Source organism: Hordeum vulgare, chromosome 1H, assembly GCF_904849725.1.
Source record: "Hordeum vulgare subsp. vulgare chromosome 1H, MorexV3_pseudomolecules_assembly, whole genome shotgun sequence".
Lineage (NCBI taxonomy): Eukaryota > Viridiplantae > Streptophyta > Magnoliopsida > Poales > Poaceae > Hordeum > Hordeum vulgare.
In genome coordinates, this window is record NC_058518.1 from 462,189,542 (window position 1) to 462,209,963 (window position 20,422).

At 46.1% G+C, this 20,422-nt stretch overlaps 1 protein-coding gene across 1 annotated transcript; it reads right to left on the reverse strand.

Moving 5' to 3' along the window:
* Positions 1–14,116: 14,116 nt before the first annotated feature.
* Positions 14,117–16,527, reverse strand: LOC123445438 (60S ribosomal protein L36-3-like). Its single transcript, XM_045122427.1, has 4 exons — positions 16,429–16,527; positions 16,191–16,305; positions 15,208–15,407; positions 14,117–14,321 (listed from the first exon to the last, which is right to left on the reverse strand). Exons 2-4 carry the CDS (start codon positions 16,290–16,292, stop codon positions 14,288–14,290), a joined length of 336 nt encoding a protein of 111 aa, XP_044978362.1. The 5' UTR covers positions 16,293–16,305; positions 16,429–16,527; the 3' UTR covers positions 14,117–14,287.
* Positions 16,528–20,422: the final 3,895 nt, after the last annotated feature.

Genomic DNA, 20,422 nt, shown 5'->3' on the forward strand with positions numbered 1-20,422 from the left:
TCGATCCGGGCGTTCTTTTGAAAGATAAACTTCAACTCCTGGAACATCTCATATGCTCCATGACGCTCAAAGCGACGTTGAAGTCCCGGTTCTAAGCCATGCAAGACTGCACATTGAACTACTGAGTAGTCCTCCTTACGTGTTAACCAAGCGTTCTTAGCATCCTGGTCAGCCGTAGCGGGTGGTTCATCTCCTAGCGCAGCATTAAGGACATAATCCTTCTTCCCATCTTGTAGGATCAACTTAAGATTACGAGCCCAGTCTACAAAGTTGCTTCCATCATCTTTGAACTTAGCTTTCTCTAGGAACGTATTAAAATTCAGGGTGACTGTCGCGTGAGCCATGATCTACAACACAAATATATTCAAAGTGGACTTAGACTATGTTCGAGATAATTAGAGTTTAACTCAATCAAATTACTTGCTAAACTCCCACTCAAAAAGTACATCTCTCTAGTCATTTGAGTGATTCATGACCCACTTACACTATCCCAAGTCCGAACATCACGTGAGTTGAGTATAGTTTTAGTGGTAAGCATCCCTATGCTAATCATATCAACTATATGATTCATGATCGACCTTTCGGTCTCATGTGTTCCGAGGCCATGTCTGCACATGCTAGGCTCGTCAAGCTTAACCGGAGTGTTCCGCGTGTGCAACTGTTTTGCATCCGTTGTATGTGAACGTTGAGTCTATCACACCCGATCATCACGTGGTGTCTCGAAACGACGAACTGTAGCAACGGTGCACAGTCGGGGAGAACACAATTTCGTCTTGAAATTTTAGTGAGAGATCACCTCATAATGCTACCATTGTTCTAAGCAAAATAAGGTGCATAAAAGGATTAACATCACATGCAATTCATAAGTGACATGATATGGCCATCATCACGTGCTCCTTGATCTCCATCACCAAAGCACAGGCACGATCTTCTTGTCACCGGCGCCACACCATGATCTCCATCAACGTGTCGCCATCGGGGTTGTCATGCTACTCACGCTATTACTACTAAAGCTACGTCCTAGCAAAATAGTAAACGCATGTGCAAGCACAAACGTTAGTTTAAAGAGAACCCTATGGCTCCTGCCGGTTGCCGTACCATCGACGTGCAAGTCGATATTATCTATTACAACATGATCATCTCATACATCCAATATATCACATCACATCGTTGGCCATATCACATCACAAGCATACCCTGCAAAAACAAGTTAGACGTCCTCTAATTTTGTTGTTGCATGTTTTACGTGGTGACCATGGGTATCTAGTAGGATCGCATCTTACTTACGCAAACACCACAACGGAGATATATGAATTGCTATTTAACCTCATCCAAGGACCTCCTCGGTCAAATCCGATTCAACTAAAGTTGGAGAAACCGACACTTGCCAGTCATCTTTGAGCAACGGAGTTACTCGTAGCGATGAAACCAGTCTCTCGTAAGCGTACGAGTGATGTCGGTCCAAGCCGCTTCAATCCAACAATACCGCGGAATCAAGAAAAGACTAAGGAGGGCAGCAAGACGCACATCACCGCCCACAAAAACTTTTGTGTTCTACTCGAGAAGACATCTACGCATGAACCTAGCTCATGATGCCACTGTTGGGGAACGTCGCATGGGAAACAAAAAATTTCCTACGCGCACGAAGACCTATCATGGTGACGTCCATCTACGAGAGGGGATTTCCGAGCTATGTACCCTTGTAGATCGCACAGCAGAAGCGTTAGTGAACGCGGTTGATGTAGTGGAACATCCTCACGTCCCTCGATCCGCCCCGCGAACCGTCCCGCGATCCGTCCCACGATCTAGTGCCGAACGGACGGCACCTCCGCGTTCAGCACACATACAGCTCGACGATGATCTCGGCCTTCTTGATCCAGCAAGAGAGACGGAGAGGTAGATGAGTTCTCCGGCAGCGTGATGGCGCTCCGGAGGTTGGTGATGATCTGATCTCGGCAAGGCTCCACCCGAGCTCCGCAGAAACGCGATCTAGAGGTAAAACAGTGGAGGTATGTGGTCGGGCTGCCTTGAAAAAGTTATCTCAAATCAGCCCTAATTGCGCCACCAAGGGAGGAGGAGTCCTCCTCCAATCCTAGTCCAACTAGGATTGGAAAGTGGAGTCCTTCTCTCCTTTCCCACCTCCTTTTTTTTCTTTCTCTTTGATTTTCTATCCTTGGCGCATAGGGCCTTCTTGGGCTGTCCCACCAGCCCACCAAGGGCTGGTGCGCCACCCCCAAGGCCTATGGGCTTCCCCGGGGTGGGTTGCCCCCCTCGGTGAACACCCGGAACCCATTCGTCATTCCCGATACATTCCCGGTAACTCCAAAAACCTTCCGGTAATCAAATGAGGTCATCCTATATATCAATCTTCGTTTCCGGACCACTCCGGAAACCCTCGTGACGTCCGTGATCTCATCTGGGACTCCGAACAACATTCGGTAACCAACCATATAACTCAAATACGCATAAAACAACGTCGAACCTTAAGTGTGCAGACCCTGCGGGTTCGAGAACTATGTAGACATGACCCGAGTGACTCATCGGTCAATATCCAATAGCGGGACCTGGATGCCCATATTGGATCCCACATATTCTACGAAGATCTTATCGTTTGAACCTCAGTGCCAAGGATTCATATAATCCCGTATGTCATTCCCTTTGTCCTTCGCTATGTTACTTACCCGAGATTCGATCGTCAGTATCCGCATACCTATTTCAATCTCGTTTACCAGCAAGTCTCTTTACTCGTTCCGTAATACAAGATCCCGCAACTTACACTAAGTCGCATTGCTTGCAAGTCTTGTGTGTGATGTTGTATTACCGAGTGGGCCCCGAGATACCTCTCCGTCACACTGAGTGACAAATCCCAGTCTCGATCCATACTAATTCAACGACCACCTTCAGAGATACCTGTAGAGCATATTTATAGTCACCCAGTTACGTTGCGACGTTTGATACACACAAAGCATTCCTCCGGTGTCAGTGAGTTATATGATCTCATGGTCATAGGAACAAATACTTGACACGCAGAAAACAGTAGCAACAAAATGACACGATCAACATGCTACGTCTATTAGTTTGGGTCTAGTCCATCACGTGATTCTCCTAATGACGTGATTCAGTTACCAAGCAACAACACCTTGTATATAATCAGAAGACCCTGACTATCTTTGATCAACTGGCTAGCCAACTAGAGGCTTGCTAGGGACAGTGTTTTGTCTATGTATCCACACATGTATATAAGTCTAAATTCAATAAAATTATAGCATGGATAATAAACGATTATCTTGATACAGGAATTATAATAATAACTATATTTATTATTGCCTCTAGGGCATAATTGCAACACCGGCAGCATGTCCAACTTCCCGCAGGGGTCGAGGCTTCAACCCTTGAAGAATAAGTCCATTCGCCCGCTCTGCTTGCCCGTTTGTTTGGGGATGCGCCACAGATGCAAAATCCACTCGGATACCTTGGCCTATACAGAAACTTTTGAATCTGTCCGAGTCAAAGTTTGTGCCATTGTCAGTGATTATGTTGTGCGGTACCCCGAATCTGGAGATGATGTCCCTGACAAACTTGATGGCCGTAAGGGCGTCGAGTTTCTTGATGGGCTTGACTTCAATCCACTTGGTGAACTTGTCGACTGCCACCAACAGATGTGTGAATCCAACTTGGCCTGTCTTGAATGGACTAACTGTATCTAATCCCCACACTGCAAACGGCCAAACAAGGGGGATTGTCTTCAGCGCAGACGTTGGCTTGTGAGACTTGTTCGAGTAGAACTGACAGCCTTCGCATCGGTCGACCATATCCTTCGCCATTTCATTCGCCTGCAACCAGAAGAAACCAGCTCTGAATGCTTTGGCGACGATTGCTCTTGAGGAGGCATGATGACCGCAAGTTCCCGAGTGAATTTCTTCCAGGATTAACTGCCCCTCCTCAGGGGAGATGCATCGTTGAAGGACGTCTGAAACACTTTCTTTGTACAACTGGCCATCACTGGCGGTGAACGACTTCGACCTGCAGACGATCTGTCTGGCTTGGACCTCATCTTCTGGTAATTCTCGCCTTAGGATGTACGCAATGAACGGCACAGTCCAATCGGGGATGATAGCAAGAATCTCCATGATCAGATCAACCACAGCGGGGACCTCGACTTCAGTCGGATCTGTCGAGCTCTTTGGTTGTACTGGTTCTTCTGTGATGGGATCTTCTTTAACTGAGGGAAGGTGTAGGTGCTCGAGGCAGACATCACTCGGGACTGGTCTCCGAGTGGATCCAAGTTTCGCCAACTCATGAGCTGCTTGGTTTTTCAGTCGTGGAACATGGTGGAGTTCCAGACCTTCAAACTTTTTCTCGAGCTTCCTCACTGCGTTGCAGTATGTAGTCATGGTGGGGTTCCTTACGTCCCACTCCTTCATCACTTGATTAACCACCAAATCTGAATCGCCATAGACCATCACGCGACGAACACCGAGTGTGATGGCCATGCGCAATCCATAAAGGAGAGCTTCATACTCTGCCTCGTTGTTGGAGGAATCGAAATGTATCTGCAACACATACTTGAGTTTGTCACCTTTTGGCGATATGATCACAACGCCAGCGCCGGAGCCATTCAACATCTTGGACCCATCGAAGAACATTGTCCAATGAGCCGAGTAGATGTGGGTCGGTTGCTGTTGTTCTATCCATTCTGCTATGAAGTCAGCCAGGGCTTGAAACTTTATAGCTTTCTTGGCCTCGAACTTGATGTCGCGGTATAACATCTCCATTGCCCACTTCGCCACTCGGCCTGATGCGTCCCGATTGTGGAGGATTTCCGACAACGGAGCACCAGAAACGACAGTCATCGAGTGGTCTTGGAAATAATGAGCCACCTTCTTCGCAGTCATGTAAATCCCGTAAATAAGCTTTTGATAATGGGGATACCTCTGCTTGGAAGGAGTCAGGACTTCGGAGACATAATACACTGGCCGCTGAACCTTGTATGCCTTGCCTTCTTCTTCGCGTTCGACTGTGAGAACAGTGCTGACGACTTGATTTGTAGCCGCGATGTACAGAAGAAGGGGTTCTTTACTGAGCGGAGCAGTAAGAACCGGCTGGGTGGAAAGCGGGGCTTTGAGGTCGTCGAATGCAATCTGGGCTTCGTCTGTCCACTCGAAAGTATCTGATTTCTTCATGAGTCGGTACAGAGGTAGCGCTTTCTCACCGAGTCGACTGATAAACCTTCTCAAAGCTGCTAGGCAACCTGTGAGCCTTTGAACATCGTGTATTCTGACCGGCCGCTCCATTTGGACGATGGTCCCGATCTTTTTGGGGTTGACATCGATCCCTCGTTCGAAAATGAAGAAACCGAGTAACTTTCCGCTGGGAACACCGAATGAACACTTGGCAGGGTTGAGCTTGATATCGTACCTACGAAGGTTGGCGAATGTTTCTGCCAAGTCAGTCAGCAGGTCGGAACCTTTGCGTGACTTGACTACGATATCATCCATATACGCTTCCACATTTCGACCGATCTGGTCAAGGAGGCATTTTTGGATCATGAGCATAAAAGTTGCTCCTGCATTCTTCAAACCGAACGGCATAGTGATGTAGCAGAAGCACCCGAATGGGGTGATGAAGGCTGTTTTTAATTCATCGGGGCCATACAGACGGATCTGATGATAGCCCGAGTAGGCATCAAGGAATGACAAACGCTCGCAACCCGCAGTTGAATCGACAATTTGATCAATGCGGGGGAGCGGGAAATGGTCTTTCGGGCAGACCTTATTGAGATGCTTGAAGTCGATGCACATTCGGAGAAACTTGTCCTTCTTGGGCACCATAATGACATTGGCGAGCCACTCGGAGTGGTGTACCTCGCGAATGAAGTTAGCTGCCAAAAGTTTAGCCACCTCCTCTCCGATTGCCTTCCTCTTGTGCGCGGCGGACTGACGCAGGCGTTCTCGGACAGGCCGAGCAGCAGGATCCACATGCAGTCGGTGCTCAGCCAACTCCCTGGGTACACCTGGCATGTCAGCGGGCTTCCATGCGAAGACGTCCCAGTTCTTACGGAGGAATTGGATGAGCTCGGCTTCCTATTTTGGATCGAGGGTGGTGGAGATGTTCGTCGGGGCAGCGGTGTCGTCCGTCGGGTGGATGTTGACCTTCTTCGTGTCTCCCGCCGACTGGAATACGGACTCCGAAGCTGGCTTCTTCGAACGCATCAAGTCAGCGGGGTCGGCTGTCTTCTTGTACTCGTCGAGCTCGAGGATAGCCATCTGTTGATCGGCGATCCTCGACCCCTGCTGCAGACACTCCTTGGCCCGCTGCTGATTGCCTGTGACAGTGATCACACCTTTGGGACCTGGCATCTTCAGCTTCAGGTACACGTAACATGGACGGGCCATGAAACGCGCATACGCCGGACGGCCGAGAATCGCATGGTATGCACTCTGGAAGTCCACCACCTCGAATGTCAGCTTTTCCTTGCGGAAGTTCTTGTCGGAGCCGAAAACGACGTACAATGAGATCTGGCCGAGTGACTTGGCCTTTCGTCCAGGGACGACTCCGTGGAACTGCATGCTGCTCTCGCTAAGTTTGGACATCGGAATGCCCATCCCCTTGAGAGTGTCGGCGTACATGATGTTCAAGCCGCTGCCACCGTCCATGAGGACTTTGCACAGTCGGACTCCTTCCACCATCGGGTCAACGACCAGAGCCTGCCTCCCTGGGGTGGGCACGTGTGCTGGATGATCCGACTGGTCAAAGGTGATCGCAGTCTGAGACCATTTGAGGAACGTGGGGTTGGTTGGGGTGGCCATGTTCACCTCCCTGTTCACCAGCTTCAGACGACTCTTGCTTTCCACGTCAGCAAAAATCATCAATGTTGCATGGACTTGGGGGAACGGATCTTCCTTGTCCTGATCATCCTGTTCGTTGTCCTTTTCACTCGGCTGCCCTTCGCCGAACCCTTGGATCAGGAGGCGACATTGCCGAGTGGTATGCTTCGGGAATATGGTGTTGCCTTCTTCGTCCATCTTCGTGTGGATTGGACATGGCTAATCCAGGATGTGGTTTCCGAACTGCTTCTTCTTGGGGTGAACTCAGCCTTCCCCTTGCCCTTGAACTTGGCATTGGTAACGGTTGCGGCTCTGCCTGCGGAGTGGACGGAGCTTTCTGCTTCTGCTTCCGAGTGTTGTTCCCATCTCCATCGGCGACTGCTTTATGCTTGCCGCTACGAATGCGGTCCTCTTCTTCGCCATTTGCATAGCGCGCCGCTATCTCCATCATCTTGCTCATGGAGATGTCGCCTGTCCGACCGAACTTCAGGTACAGATATCTGTACCGCATGCCTGCCTTGAAGGCGCAGACTGCTTGGTGCTCTGTGACGTTCTCCAACGTGTGGTAGAGGGTTGTCCAACAGTGGATAAAATCGCGCAGGGGCTCATTCTGCTTCTGGACACAGTGTTGGAGCTCCACGAGACCAGCAGGGCGTTTGCACGTCCCCTCGAACGTCCTGATGAAGACTCGGGCCAGATCTGCCCAGCTGTAGATGCTTGAAGGAGCTAACTGGTTCAGCCACGCTCGTGCCGAGCCGTCGAGCATCAGGGGGAGATGTTTCATGGCGACCTGGTCATCACCACCACCGATCTGGACCGCCACCCGGTAGTCGTCCAGCCATGTTTCTGGCTTGGATTCTCCTGTAAACTTGCTGATCCCCATTGCTCGGAAGTTGGGAGGGATGTCAGCCACACGGATGGCCCGACTGAAACACTCGGGGCCAGAGACGATGGTCCTGCTTCTACTCCGACGGTCTCTATCGTGACCATCGCGGTGGGCTCGACTCCTGTCGACCTTCCTCTGGGCGATGTACCCTCTTGCGTCGGGCCTTGGATCATAAGTGTCACCGACCGAACGCCGATCATCATGATGTCGGGGCCCGTAGGGCCCACCCCGCGGAGGGGTGCGTGAACGGCGACGATCTTCGGGGTTCATGGAACGGCTGCCTCCTCTGTGTCGCTGATGAGAATCGGGGCTGAAAACTGACCGATGCATGTTCGCGTGAACAGAACTATTGTGGATCCTGTTGTGCGACTGGGAGACCGCTGAATTCTGTTGCTGCGCCGCGTGCAACAGGGCACGGATCTGCTCAATCCGTCTGCCAGCCTCTAAATCAGTCGGCTGGAGGGAATCGGCTATCTTGGCGGCGGCAGCCAGGTTGAGGACGGGTGTGCGGAACACCTCCACGTTGCTGTGACAAGTGCGTCGACTGGCAGAACGGCGGGGCTGACGGCGAGCGCCGGATGACTCGCCGACCTCGTGCTCGTTCCGACCAGTTTGGCGGGGACTTTCATGGGAATTGGCCATGTGAACTTCGGCTGCAGGCCCGTGACCCAAGTACTCGGAAGGCAACTCGATCGGAACTGAGTCCGAGCGCTGGGACGGCGGCGCAACCACAACCGACTCGAGGACCGCCACTTGAGAGGACGCATTCTGGCGTGCCTGGGCGTGTTGCACCCAACGCTGGAGCCGCGGACGGCGAGACCGCTTGTTGCGGCGCGTGACGGGGGCGAAGATCGACACCGGAGCCGACTGCTGGAGAAGAAGGATGCCGCGGGCGCCGACACGGAAGTGCGTAGCCCCGCGACTGGGGAGCGCCTCGACGTCGAGAGGCGCATCCCGAAGCCATGTCGAATCGTCGACGATGAAGGAGAGTGCGCCGAAGAGGATCTCACGTCCCATGCACAAATCTCCACCGGACGACATGATGAAAAGATGTAGTCGCAAACTCGCCGGAAGTCGCTTAGACGCCTGCCCCACGGTGGGCGCCAACTGTCGTGGGTATAAGTCTGAAAGTAGATGTGTACGGTACGAAAGGATGGCCAGAGCCTTAGCTACGACGAGGTTGTATGAGTTCAGGCCCCTCTACGGTGGAGGTAAAATCCCTATGTCTCAGTGCTCTTGGGAGCTTAATGTCGAGTGAAATATGGATTACAGTGAAAATGCTAACCCCGTGCACCAGTGGGGAAGGGCGGCTTATATAGAGTACGCTGCCCTTCACAACGGTCCGGTGCACAGGGGTGGAGTAGTGGCGAATAAATGCCTACGTTACAGGTAACGTATGCCTTAAATGCTAATAATGGTGTATGAAAACGTACGACCGTTGCCCTCCAGGGAGGTTACGATATACAGAGTGGAATCCAGTCGGCAGTTTAATACGCTCTGAATGCTCATCTCCGACTGGATGATGGGGGGAATCATTACCGACTGGATGATGGGAAGTCCTTAATTCAGTCGGAACTAACAAAGGGCCTTGTCCCTTAAGAAGGGTAGTCCTTGGGTAGGACCTATAGGGCAGGCCTGTGACCCTACCCTGGGACTATGACCCCATCAACGGTTAAATCGAATCTCTGGGGACTTTCACCTGTGTTATCCCGTGAACTTTCACAAACACATTAGTCTCTCAACCACGTTTATCTTTAATACACCAAACCAACAAGGGATGGCACCAGATGCACTTACAGTTTTCAAAATAACTTATGTTACAAACCATGAGTACAAATAACGACATGTCTTGAGTTGTTTAGTTTTGATTAAAAAAATATTCACCATGTGTATACTGCACGGGTAGGTGGCGATGGGGCCTTGTGGGCTCCTCGAACGGTGGCCTCGACGCGGGACGGGGCGGCCACTCTGGGATGCAGTGCTAGCGACGGGCACGACGACGCGATGTTGCAAGGTTGCGGTGGTGGTGTGCTGGGTGACGTGTGTATGTGTGTGCTTGTTGGGGCAACTGCGGCGGCCACAACAAACTATTGCGGTGGTGAAGTTAGATTTGGCCATGTGCTCATCACGGGTTGCAGGGCGGCTTGTGTTGTTGTCGGCGTCATCCTCCAGTGTTCTTCCGGGCGGAGGAGGAAATGGCGTGGTGGCGGTGGTGCCTACATATTAGCATTGGGCTTGCGATGGTAGAGCAAGGTGCATATTGGCGGGAGGATGCAGATTTCAACGTTGGCCTTTAGTACTGAGAGAAAGGTCACACAGCAAGGCGTGGGGAGTCAAAAGAGGTGGGTACTACCACTTGGCAGACGGAGGTACCGACTGACTTCAGGTGGAAGGAGATCTCGTCCACCACCATGGTCCCCTCGTCTTTATCTGGATACGTTGGACTTTGGCCCCTGTTGGAGGCTGGTTGTTCCTCGCACGTGTTCTCGCCTTCTTCGTCCATGTTAGGGGGGTCTCTTGGATTGGATGGGGCGGCTCCATGTGTTCTGGCATGGATTGGATTGTGATGAGTCTGTCTCTTTTGTGTGGGTGACAAGGAATGTAGTAGTAGAAGTATGTAGCATGTTCTCTTCCTGTGAAAGTGGCAGTGCCCGAATCGAGTTCGAATGGGATGGCCTTCTCATGACTTTTGATGATGAAGGTGAGTTTATGACGAAAATCTTCATGCTACGACGCGAGCGACAACAATGCTCGTTAGTGTCACCTTTTTCCTAAAGACATCATTTTCGGTTTCGTGTGTGAAAACTCTTGTTTGTATGCTTGGACTTGGTAACGACAATGCTTGGCGTAGTCACCCTCCTAGGAACGTTGTTGTAGAGGTTGGGTGTCGTCGATCGGACCAACATGAATGTGCATGTTTTATGTTGTTTATGTAAATCTCCTTTCTCCTCATCACATTATATCTTTTAGCCGTGTACTTTGGTGTTCCTTTATATCTACGAAACAAGACAAACGCTTGTTTCGTGAATTAATTTTTTGTCGTTACACTCTTCTTTTCTTTTGAGAATTTCCCACAGTATTGATTAATGTGGAGTTTAGGGGTAATCAAACAAAGCCTGAGTGTTTGGCAGGCAAATGAGCTTCCGTATTCAAAACGAAAAATCAACCATTAAATCAAAAGGCAGTTATTTAGCCCATGATCAGCAACTTCTGTAAAGGGGATGTTTCTTATATAAAAAATATAAGAAGAATTTTGTTGGTTTATATATTGTTATATGCAAATTATGGAAGAATGCAACAGATAACAAAGTGGCGTTTTAGGGCTATTTATGGTGCCTTTTGTAAGAATATTACATCTACTCCCTTCATTCCTAATATAAGTTATTTTAGATATTTCACTAGAGGACTACATACAGATGTACTCCCTCCGTTCCTAATATAAGTCATTTTAGATATTTCACTAAGGAACTAATTATTTTAAAGTATATATTCAATCACTTTGCTCCGTATGTGGTCCCCTACTGAAACCATTAAAAAGAATAGGGAGTATTAAAGACAGGGCAATGTGTCTGTGCAATTGAAACGCTGTTCGTGTTTCATACAAAATTGATGTTACATCAGCTATTTTGAGAGTTCATGCCACCATTTCTTTACCATGTTAAACCGAGTTCTCAATTTGTACATTTGTGCATAACGATTCTTGTTATCTTCACCTACTAATAAAACACCTATTGCTTCTGTCGTACGTCATTAAAATTGTCCCTGAAGTTGGCATAAATTATCCATGGTACCACCGTAAGTCAAAAAATGATTCAATTTTTTCCTTTCCGAAATCGTGTATGCTTTGTTCTCTTATGACATGTGATATTAAGAAAAATCAAAGACACGTACGTAACATGGTGGCTAAGTCCTAATGTTTCCAGCGGCCTGGCTTGCTTTGCTATTTTTTTATTTGGTTTTTTTCTTTTTTTCCTCATTCTGTTTTCTTCCATCTTTAAACCAGTTCAGAATTTTCAAATTTTAAAAGTTGTGAGTTTTCAAAACATGTTTGAGAAATCTTAAAATATACGTGAATTCAAAAAAATTAACAAAATCATAAATTTTTTGGGATTTAAAAAAGTTGGTGGTTTTTACCAATCTGTACGCAAATTATAAAAAATAACCACGATCTGGAAAAAATGGTTAGGAAATAAAATCATGTTCAGGATTTTGAAAAAATTATAGTGTATTCAAAACATATTCAGGAATATGAAAAAAATGTCCATGAAACTTTAGAAAATATTCACATAAATTAAGAAAATCAATTTTCGAATTTGTTCCCAAAAAGCTCGTATGTTCAAAAAATGTTTGCTGAGTTAAAAATTGTTCATCCATTAAAAATGTTTGTAAAAATATAATGTGCGGTATTTTTTGAAAAAATCTAAGTTTTTTTCAAAAAAAATGTCGATTCGGAAACCCGTTCACCGATTCAATAAACTTTTATGTCTAGGATTTGAGTAGTATTATGAAAGTATTTATATGTCTAGGCGTTGGAACTAGTTTATGGTCGATGATATTTGTTTTTGAAGTTATAAACATTTCTTTGCATAACATAATGAAAGGTGGAGTGTGCAGTGGTAAGCTCATAGCTTTAGTATTTATCACGTTAAATGCATTGTGATCACGTGGACATCGTAACCAACATCACCGAGGAAAATAAATAAATGACAACATGATGAGCCATCGTGTTAAAATAGAAGATACTTTTATGTCAGAATATTGAGTCATAATTATTTGATTAGCGCATAATTCTTTTTGTCTTCCGTTGCAACGCACGGAAGTGCTTCTGCCGTACGTCATGAAAATTGTCCCTGAGATTCGTATAAATTACCCACCTATGCCACCCGTAAGTTACAATACCGTTTCGTTTTCTAAACTCCGATTCAGCTCTTCCTTTTAATTCAAGAGATGGCGGTCTCCAAAGTCATCGCTATCGCATCTTCGGCCCAACTGGTTGGGCGCTTACAGTTCCACTTGGGAGGCCGTAGTTCGATCTTAAGATCTCCCAATTTTCTTCCACCTTTTCTCATTCAGTACTCGCGCGTGCGTGATGACCGGGCCGGCCTTCGCCATTTTTTTCCTTCTTTCTTGCGCTTTTCCTATATTTTTTTCTCTTTTGACTTTGTTTCGATAAACTTTGTCAAAATGTAAATCATTGATTAAAGAAGTGTCAAATTTATAGACAAAAAAGTCTCCATATATACAAAAATATACCGTGTGTATGGATAATAATAATATTTTTTCTTCTATTTTCAATAAAAAATGATCATGTATTACTTTAAATGTAGAAAAATGTTTCTAATGCATAATAAAAACATATACAAAAATATAAACTGTGCATGGAACAAAGTAGACGTAGAAAATATATATATTTTTAAATGTTAATCGTATATTTGAATAATTCAAACATGTATTACACGTGTGTATATAAAATGTTTCTGATGTCATCCGCAAAAAAATATTTCTAATGTATAAAACATGTACAATTTTGCTTATACAAGCTTTACATAATCGAATGGCTTAGCTTTGAATTTTCATATTGTTTTAAACTGTTTTGCTAATTATTTTTTTAAATATGGATGTTGATATGCAACCTTGAACATTTGGTTACTTGGATTACAAATTGATTATTTTTTATGGAGTTCTCTAATATTTCTGCAACCAAATTAAGATTTCATTTGGATTACAAATACAAACAAATATATCAGCAAGATAAAAATAGTACTCTGATGCTTATGCTACCATCAATTAATAAAACATATTTGGCTATTTTCATCATAATGCAAATATTTATGGGCATCACCAGGAGAGAGACCATGCAACTTGAAACATCAAGTAATATCCAAATTTACTTATTATATGTTCATTAATAATATAAGTTTCACAAGACATAAATTTTAATTATTTGAAATACATGCACTCAATATTCTTTCATACTTTTATTTTTTGATTTGTTCATTAAATATGCATAATATTCTTTCATGCTTTTATTTCTTGATTTGTTCATTTAATATGCATCCTGAACGTAATAAAATTTTCTCAAAAGAGAGACAAAGAGAGTCCTTAGGACTGACCACACTCAAATGTGTTCTTATTATATGAGCATTCAGGCCACTGTCAGTGACATAAATATGATGCCATTTGGAATTAAAAGATGTTTCTTGAGTCGTGGTTATTGAATTAAAAATGCATGTTTTGGCTCTTTTGCTAGTATTAAAAACATGGCATCCATGACAAGTTGGTTCTTAACCAAGGAGCCTACAGGATGGAAATTAACCACACGTAAGCCAATTGTAAGCCACAGCCACAGGCAATGAATGCCACATGAAGCTAACAGATAATGAAAAAGCAAACCAAGAAAACAAGGTGAAAGCCAGGCTTTGCAAAGTAGATCAAAAATCTCACAGGACAGGAGGTTCAACATAGCATAATTTTAGCTGGCGGGTAACAGTTTCAAGTCTAGTAGGTTCTACATGTAGTAAAAACTGGCCACCAGAACAGAAGATTGCCATTAACTTCACGAGCTTGGGATACTCTACTTCTTCTTCTCGGTTCCAGTACCAGCAGATCTGTATATCACAGCAGAAAATTAGTCCACGTCTACCAAGAAAGTACCTAACATACAGAAAAGAAGACAATCCCCAAACCAAAACATGCAATCCATTAACAAGGCATAAAAATGTGCTTGAAACAACAAAAAAATAGCAGATGTGCATCCCATGGCAATCCCCAAAGTATAAATGCAGCAACGCTGCTATCAAGGGCGATGGAATATGAGACTGCCATCTGGGGGAGGAAACCATAGGGGAACCTCAACACCAGAAGGGTCACTTTGAACCATTTGCTTAGGAATATACAAACATGGAATGTTTGCTCCACATAAAGCAAGAAGACTCGGATGTCCTCCCATCACACAGAAAACAGTATTCATTAACAGAAAAAGGCTAATTGTGTTGTCTAAAACATTTAATAATATAAATGCTAGCAAGAACAAATGTTCGTCTCATGGCAATTCCCAAAGTTTTAATGCAGCAACGCTGCTATCAAGGGCGATGGAATATGAGACTGCCTTCTAATGGAGTAATCCCTGGGGACACCTCAACACCAAAAGGCTCAATTTGTGATGTTAGCTTAGGAATATACAAACATGCAAAGTTTGCTCCCTCAAAGCTAGAAGACTCGGATGTCCTCCCATCACACAGAAGGCACATTGTATAAACTCCAAGAAACCATATCACTCATATTTGAGTCTGCCGTAAAGAATTGACAATTAACCATATATGAAGTATCACTAACTAAAGTATAGATTTCCAAAGCTACAATAATACAACAATTAAGTTGAGTACATGTAAAATACCTACTGAATGACATTATTGTACTAATGTATATCATCACAGATAATGCTTTCAAAGAGAAGGTAACAAAAAATTCAGATTGAAGTCATATTTTACACACCTCATCTTCCTGAGGACACTGGACATCTCCTCTCTCTTCTTCTTGGCCCTCTTGTGGGTGCCCAACTTTCGCTTCGCCACCTTCAGAGCACGCTTATCCTTGCCAACCTTGAGAAGCTCAGTGATACGCTTCTCATATGGAGCAAACCCAGCAACCTCCCTGATCAAGCTCCTAACGAAATGCACCCTCTTGGTACCTTTCTGCAAACCAACAGGGTAACCGGTCAGTACAAACAGAATTGAACAAGCCTATAACAGGAACTCTTCCAGCCATACATGATAGTTTACACTTGGCGACTCAAAAGATGAGAATGAAGGAATAGTCAGACATTCAACAAAATTCAGAATCTAAGCGGAATCTCATCTTCCAGCTAAACTAGATCACTCAAAACCAACCTGCTAATCGTATTTAGGTAGACTAAATAGTGAAATGAAATTTCTACACAAAGCCAAAACCAGATGCACATTAGCAAGTTATGTATGTATATTCGATCAACCAGCGGGTAAACAAAGGTAATCATTATTGATGAAATAAAATATTAACCAACAACTTTTCTGATTCACACAACCTAACAGTAAAATGGCAAGACCAAAATATGCCTCCAACAGAAATTGTAGCAAGGTTTAGATCTAAAAAACTAGCAACAAGTGATGTACGGAAGACTTGTGTTCCGTACATGAAGCAAACAAGCATGCTACCACTACCGCATAATCCACCAACAAGAAACCGAGCCTAATACATCAAGCACACACGGATCAACATGGCGGATAGGCTATGAGGCCTCAGGCGCCAGTGGCGTAACGCAGGCAAGACAGGCAAAGGGATGAGCTCTCTAGCGTTGACGGCAAAGTGGCTCAGGCGGCAGTCGCGCAACGCGCGGATCCAGGGCGCGCAGACCGCGGAGCCCTGGCACCGCCCAACTCCGGCGGATCAACAGAATAGAACAAGAGCACCCGCGGGATCCGTATGACAAAGAAGCTTACCCCCTTGCGGTCGGACGGGCGCGGCGGCAGCTCGCGCTTGGTGACAACGTGGCCCTTGTTGATGCCCACGAAGAGGCCCGACTTGGGCTGCGACGGAGCCATGGGCGAACCTTTCCTGCACAACCAGGAGAAGAGACAGCCCACGTTAGCGACGGGGAGAAGCGGCGGGGGGGACGGAGGAGATGAGGGTTTTGGGTCCGCAGCGGCGGCGGCGGGGCGTGGGGGTGGGGGTGCTCACCTTTACCTGGGAGAAGTGAAGCGGCTGCGTCTAAGGAGAAACCCTAGGGCGAGGAGGGTGGTTATATACGGCGCGCTGATGCCGCTGCGTGGCTGGTTGATGCGGGCCGGGCTAAGGCTAAGGCCATTCTGATATTTTCCTTTTGGGCCGAAGAAATCTGGGCGGACATGGGTCGTACGCACTTTTGGGCCGTTTGTCGACATCGCACGCGGATGCCCCTTGATAGATTCTGACAATTTCTCAAAAACAAAAAAGATAGATCCTACTGATCGGTAAAGTTTGCGGATACTCTGTTTTTTCTATTATAAAAGATGGTCCTCCGACGTTTTCATTTCTTTTACCAGAATAGTATGTCTATTTTTTTGCATCGCATATGGAAAGCTTTATTACGACAAAAGCAAACGATTAGAGCAACTCCAACCGACCGATTCAAACGAACGGCGTTTTGTCTGTGTTTTGTCTCTTTGGGTCAGACTGACGGACATCAAAGTCCGCTTCAGCGTCTGGGTCGACGCATGCATTCAACGTTGGCCCGGTTTATTTTGCCGACGCGTGAAAAAAAAATCAAACATTTCCGAAGATAATGAACAGACATTAATTAAACGTTAAAGCCGGCCTTTGTGGCTGGCGAGAGTCCACGCATCCCCATTACATTAATTAAATATTAAAAAACCTAAACTGCGAGTCGGCCCTAGGCGGCGTCGACTTCGGGTCCGGTGAGGTCAACAAGCGTTGATGCAGGACCAGCCCAAGGGAACGCCATGTTCTAGAGCGCCGCTGCCTGCGCCTCTGTCGTCTGTCCCGCCGACGCGGGCTGCGCTGGTGGCAGTGGCTGCGCAGCACAGGCACGTTCCTCCTCCTCCATCTCTCATCGTTCCTCCTCCGTCTCACGCTCCAGCGCCATCAGCCGACGACCATCGACGCGCTCCTCCGCCAGGTTTTGCGCCCTCTAGTGGTGGAGCTTCCTCCTGCTACGGTGTCGCGTTCAACCAGATGGGCGGCGCGCTGACCCACTTGCGGAGGCAGTCGGTCCACTCGTAGACCTCCCGCTGCGGCCTTGTAGCTCGGTCTTTGACGAAGGGGGCACGACGCAGTCGACGGCGGCGGACAGCGCGATGGCCTCTACGAGCTACGCCTCGTACACCACGCCCTCCTCCTCGGCCTTGCACCGCTCTTCCTCCTCACTCTCGCGGATTGCGGCTGCCAGCGCCGCCTGGTAGGCAGCCTCCACCTCCTGGTCCTCGTCGCTAACTACGGGCGGGGGCGACAGAGGGCCTCCTGGCTGCACGTCGCGCACGCCGCGCCGGCACTGCTCTTCATGCTCGACCGCAAACCAGACCTCCGAGTGGGGAGAATGGTCACGTACACACGGTTGAGCCGCTGCTCCGGCGTCAGCTGCCGCCCGCGTCGACTCACCTCATCCGCGTGCATTCGCACCGACCGTGGCACGGCCGACACATGGATCCTCTCCGGATCCAGATGCCAGTAGTGCGGAAGGGTGACATCCGGGTACGGCAGCGGGACGCGGTGCTCCCAGTGTCACCGTGATTGGTGCACCGTGATGCTGACACGCTCGCGAGGCCGGGGGGAAGACGCCGGCGGGGAGATCGTGCGGGGTAGACGGAGGACTTGCCCTTGTTTTGGAAGGAGTCGACCATGGCTGCAGGCTAAGGTTTGGTCGCCGACGAGGTGGCAAGATGGGGACGAGGGGTTCTGGAAGCAGATGAGGCCGAACCCCACCGCACGCTCGGATTAAAAAAGGCTGACCACAGCCGCTGACGCGTGGGCTCATGGAGGATGGCCGTCATAAGTTAAGTTGATTGTCGATACTCCCTCCGTCACGGTTTAGAAGGCGTGCATGCAAATTCTCTAGGACCTAGGTAGTTATTGATTGGATGTGAAATGAGTTAAAAAATAGCATTCACACTATACATGCATATAGAAGTAGTACAACGGAGTACTAATTAGCTGATAGGAGTAAATGCAGCGTGCCTTAATCTTTGTCTATTTTGGAAACGCATGCAAGTCTAACTGTGTCTTCTAAACCGTGACGAAGGGAGTAGTTGGGGCGGACACCGAGAGGGCGCGCGCGTCCGCACCGACGCATTTATTTCATGAATGTTAAGGTCAAATTAGTGTGAACCTTGTTACATATCTGGTATGAAAGTAATGGAAAGGCGTGTGAACCCAGTTGAAAAAAAAATGTTATGAAAGTAATGGAAAGGCGTGTGAACCCAGTTGAAAAAAAAATGCTTCATTCAGCACAACACGAGTTAACAGAGCATATCCAATAGGGCCAATCCTATTTGACGCCTGCGGGCGTCAAATGGATGGGGTAACGTCCACGTGCGATGCAAATTGGGCTGGCCCACATTAGCGTTTTTGTGCTGTTTCCTTCGCTGGGCTGCTGAAGCGTTTTATTTTAAGTTTTTCGTTGATGGTTTTTTGTTTCTGCTTTTTCCTATTACTAGTAAGCGTGTACGTGCAACAGTAATAACGTTGAATACAAAATAGCATGTCACTCAAATTGTATTATTTAAAGTGAAACGTCATTGTGATCCAGCAACCTAGTGAAGAAGCATACAACTGTCAATGATTATCAAGATTTTTGAACAATCTGTTTTTTTTTTGTGATGAATTTACACATGATCAATAGATCAGTCATGAGCACGTGGAAGCAAAAAAATTGAAGTTATGCAACGGTTGCTCAATTCTATCGATGACTATTGAATACATCATTAATTTATCCTTTGTACAAGTACAATATCTTCTCAAGTGGACATGATATTCTGACTTGGAAGTGTAGATTTGGCGATATAAAATAAAACTGATCAATTAATTGGAGATTTAAATTATAAAAAATTGCTATTCGTCCATGTTTGTTTAACGAAGGTAACATGAACATACAAGTAATTAGGGATTACATCTGCATCGGAAATATAACTTCATAGATTATTATAGTGTTGATATAAAAAATACATCTCAAACTTTTAAAAATGCATAACTGTACCAGAAAAATCAGATCCTTCCTTCAAGAAAGGTGATGTTCGTGCCCTTCTTCCACCCCAGCCTCGCATCGGTAGTCAGGATCTCCTCCACGGGAATCGTCTTTCTGCACATAGTCGTCATGAGGAAGTAGCATTTAGTGTTTATTTTAGCACCCAAAATCTGTTTGTGGTTTTATTAAAGACATGCGTCCAAAATTCAATCTAAATCATCCAAAATGACCGAGCAGGCTAAAAACTGAAGTTGTCTTAAATATTAGTAAGAACCATCCCGGCTGAATTATCTTATTAAACAAACAATGACATTGCATTGTCAATGGTCTATCTTTAGAATAGATATTGAACAATGATGGTTGTCGCAAAGAAATCAAATAGACCCAGGTGGTCAACTACACATTTTTCAGGTTTAATCTTGGGAACACATGTACCTCATAATGACATTAAATAATTAAGAATGATTGAAGAAGCTAAAAGCCATAAAAGGATTAAAATATATGAGAATTGTTCAAATTAATAATACAACTTAATTATTACATGGAACGTTTTTTTTGTTGCATTTATCAAGTTTAACCTGGACCAACTAAGAGAGTCTCAATATTCTTAATCAAGCCAACAATAAAATGACCACACGTATACAACCAAAGCATACTTACATGCATACCACGCTTGAATTTCCTGTAAATATAAGAAGGGGTAGGGAAAAGAGATTACCTACAAGGATTCATCCAGTACGACTGAACAGTGAAAGTTTCCAGTTATATTTTTTAAGTTCCAGTTATTATCCCATACCTCATCATGAGCATTAATACATCACCGATTAGGGCATGGTATTACAACCACAAGCATCAGCCAACATATTTTTTTAATTTGCAGAAGAGCTGTTAAGATTTCATTGCAGAAAGAAAAATCAAAGATGGTTGAGACTGTTCGGTTTATATAAAGAAAACCTGACAAAAACCTGTACAAAGGACGCACCATCCACAATACTG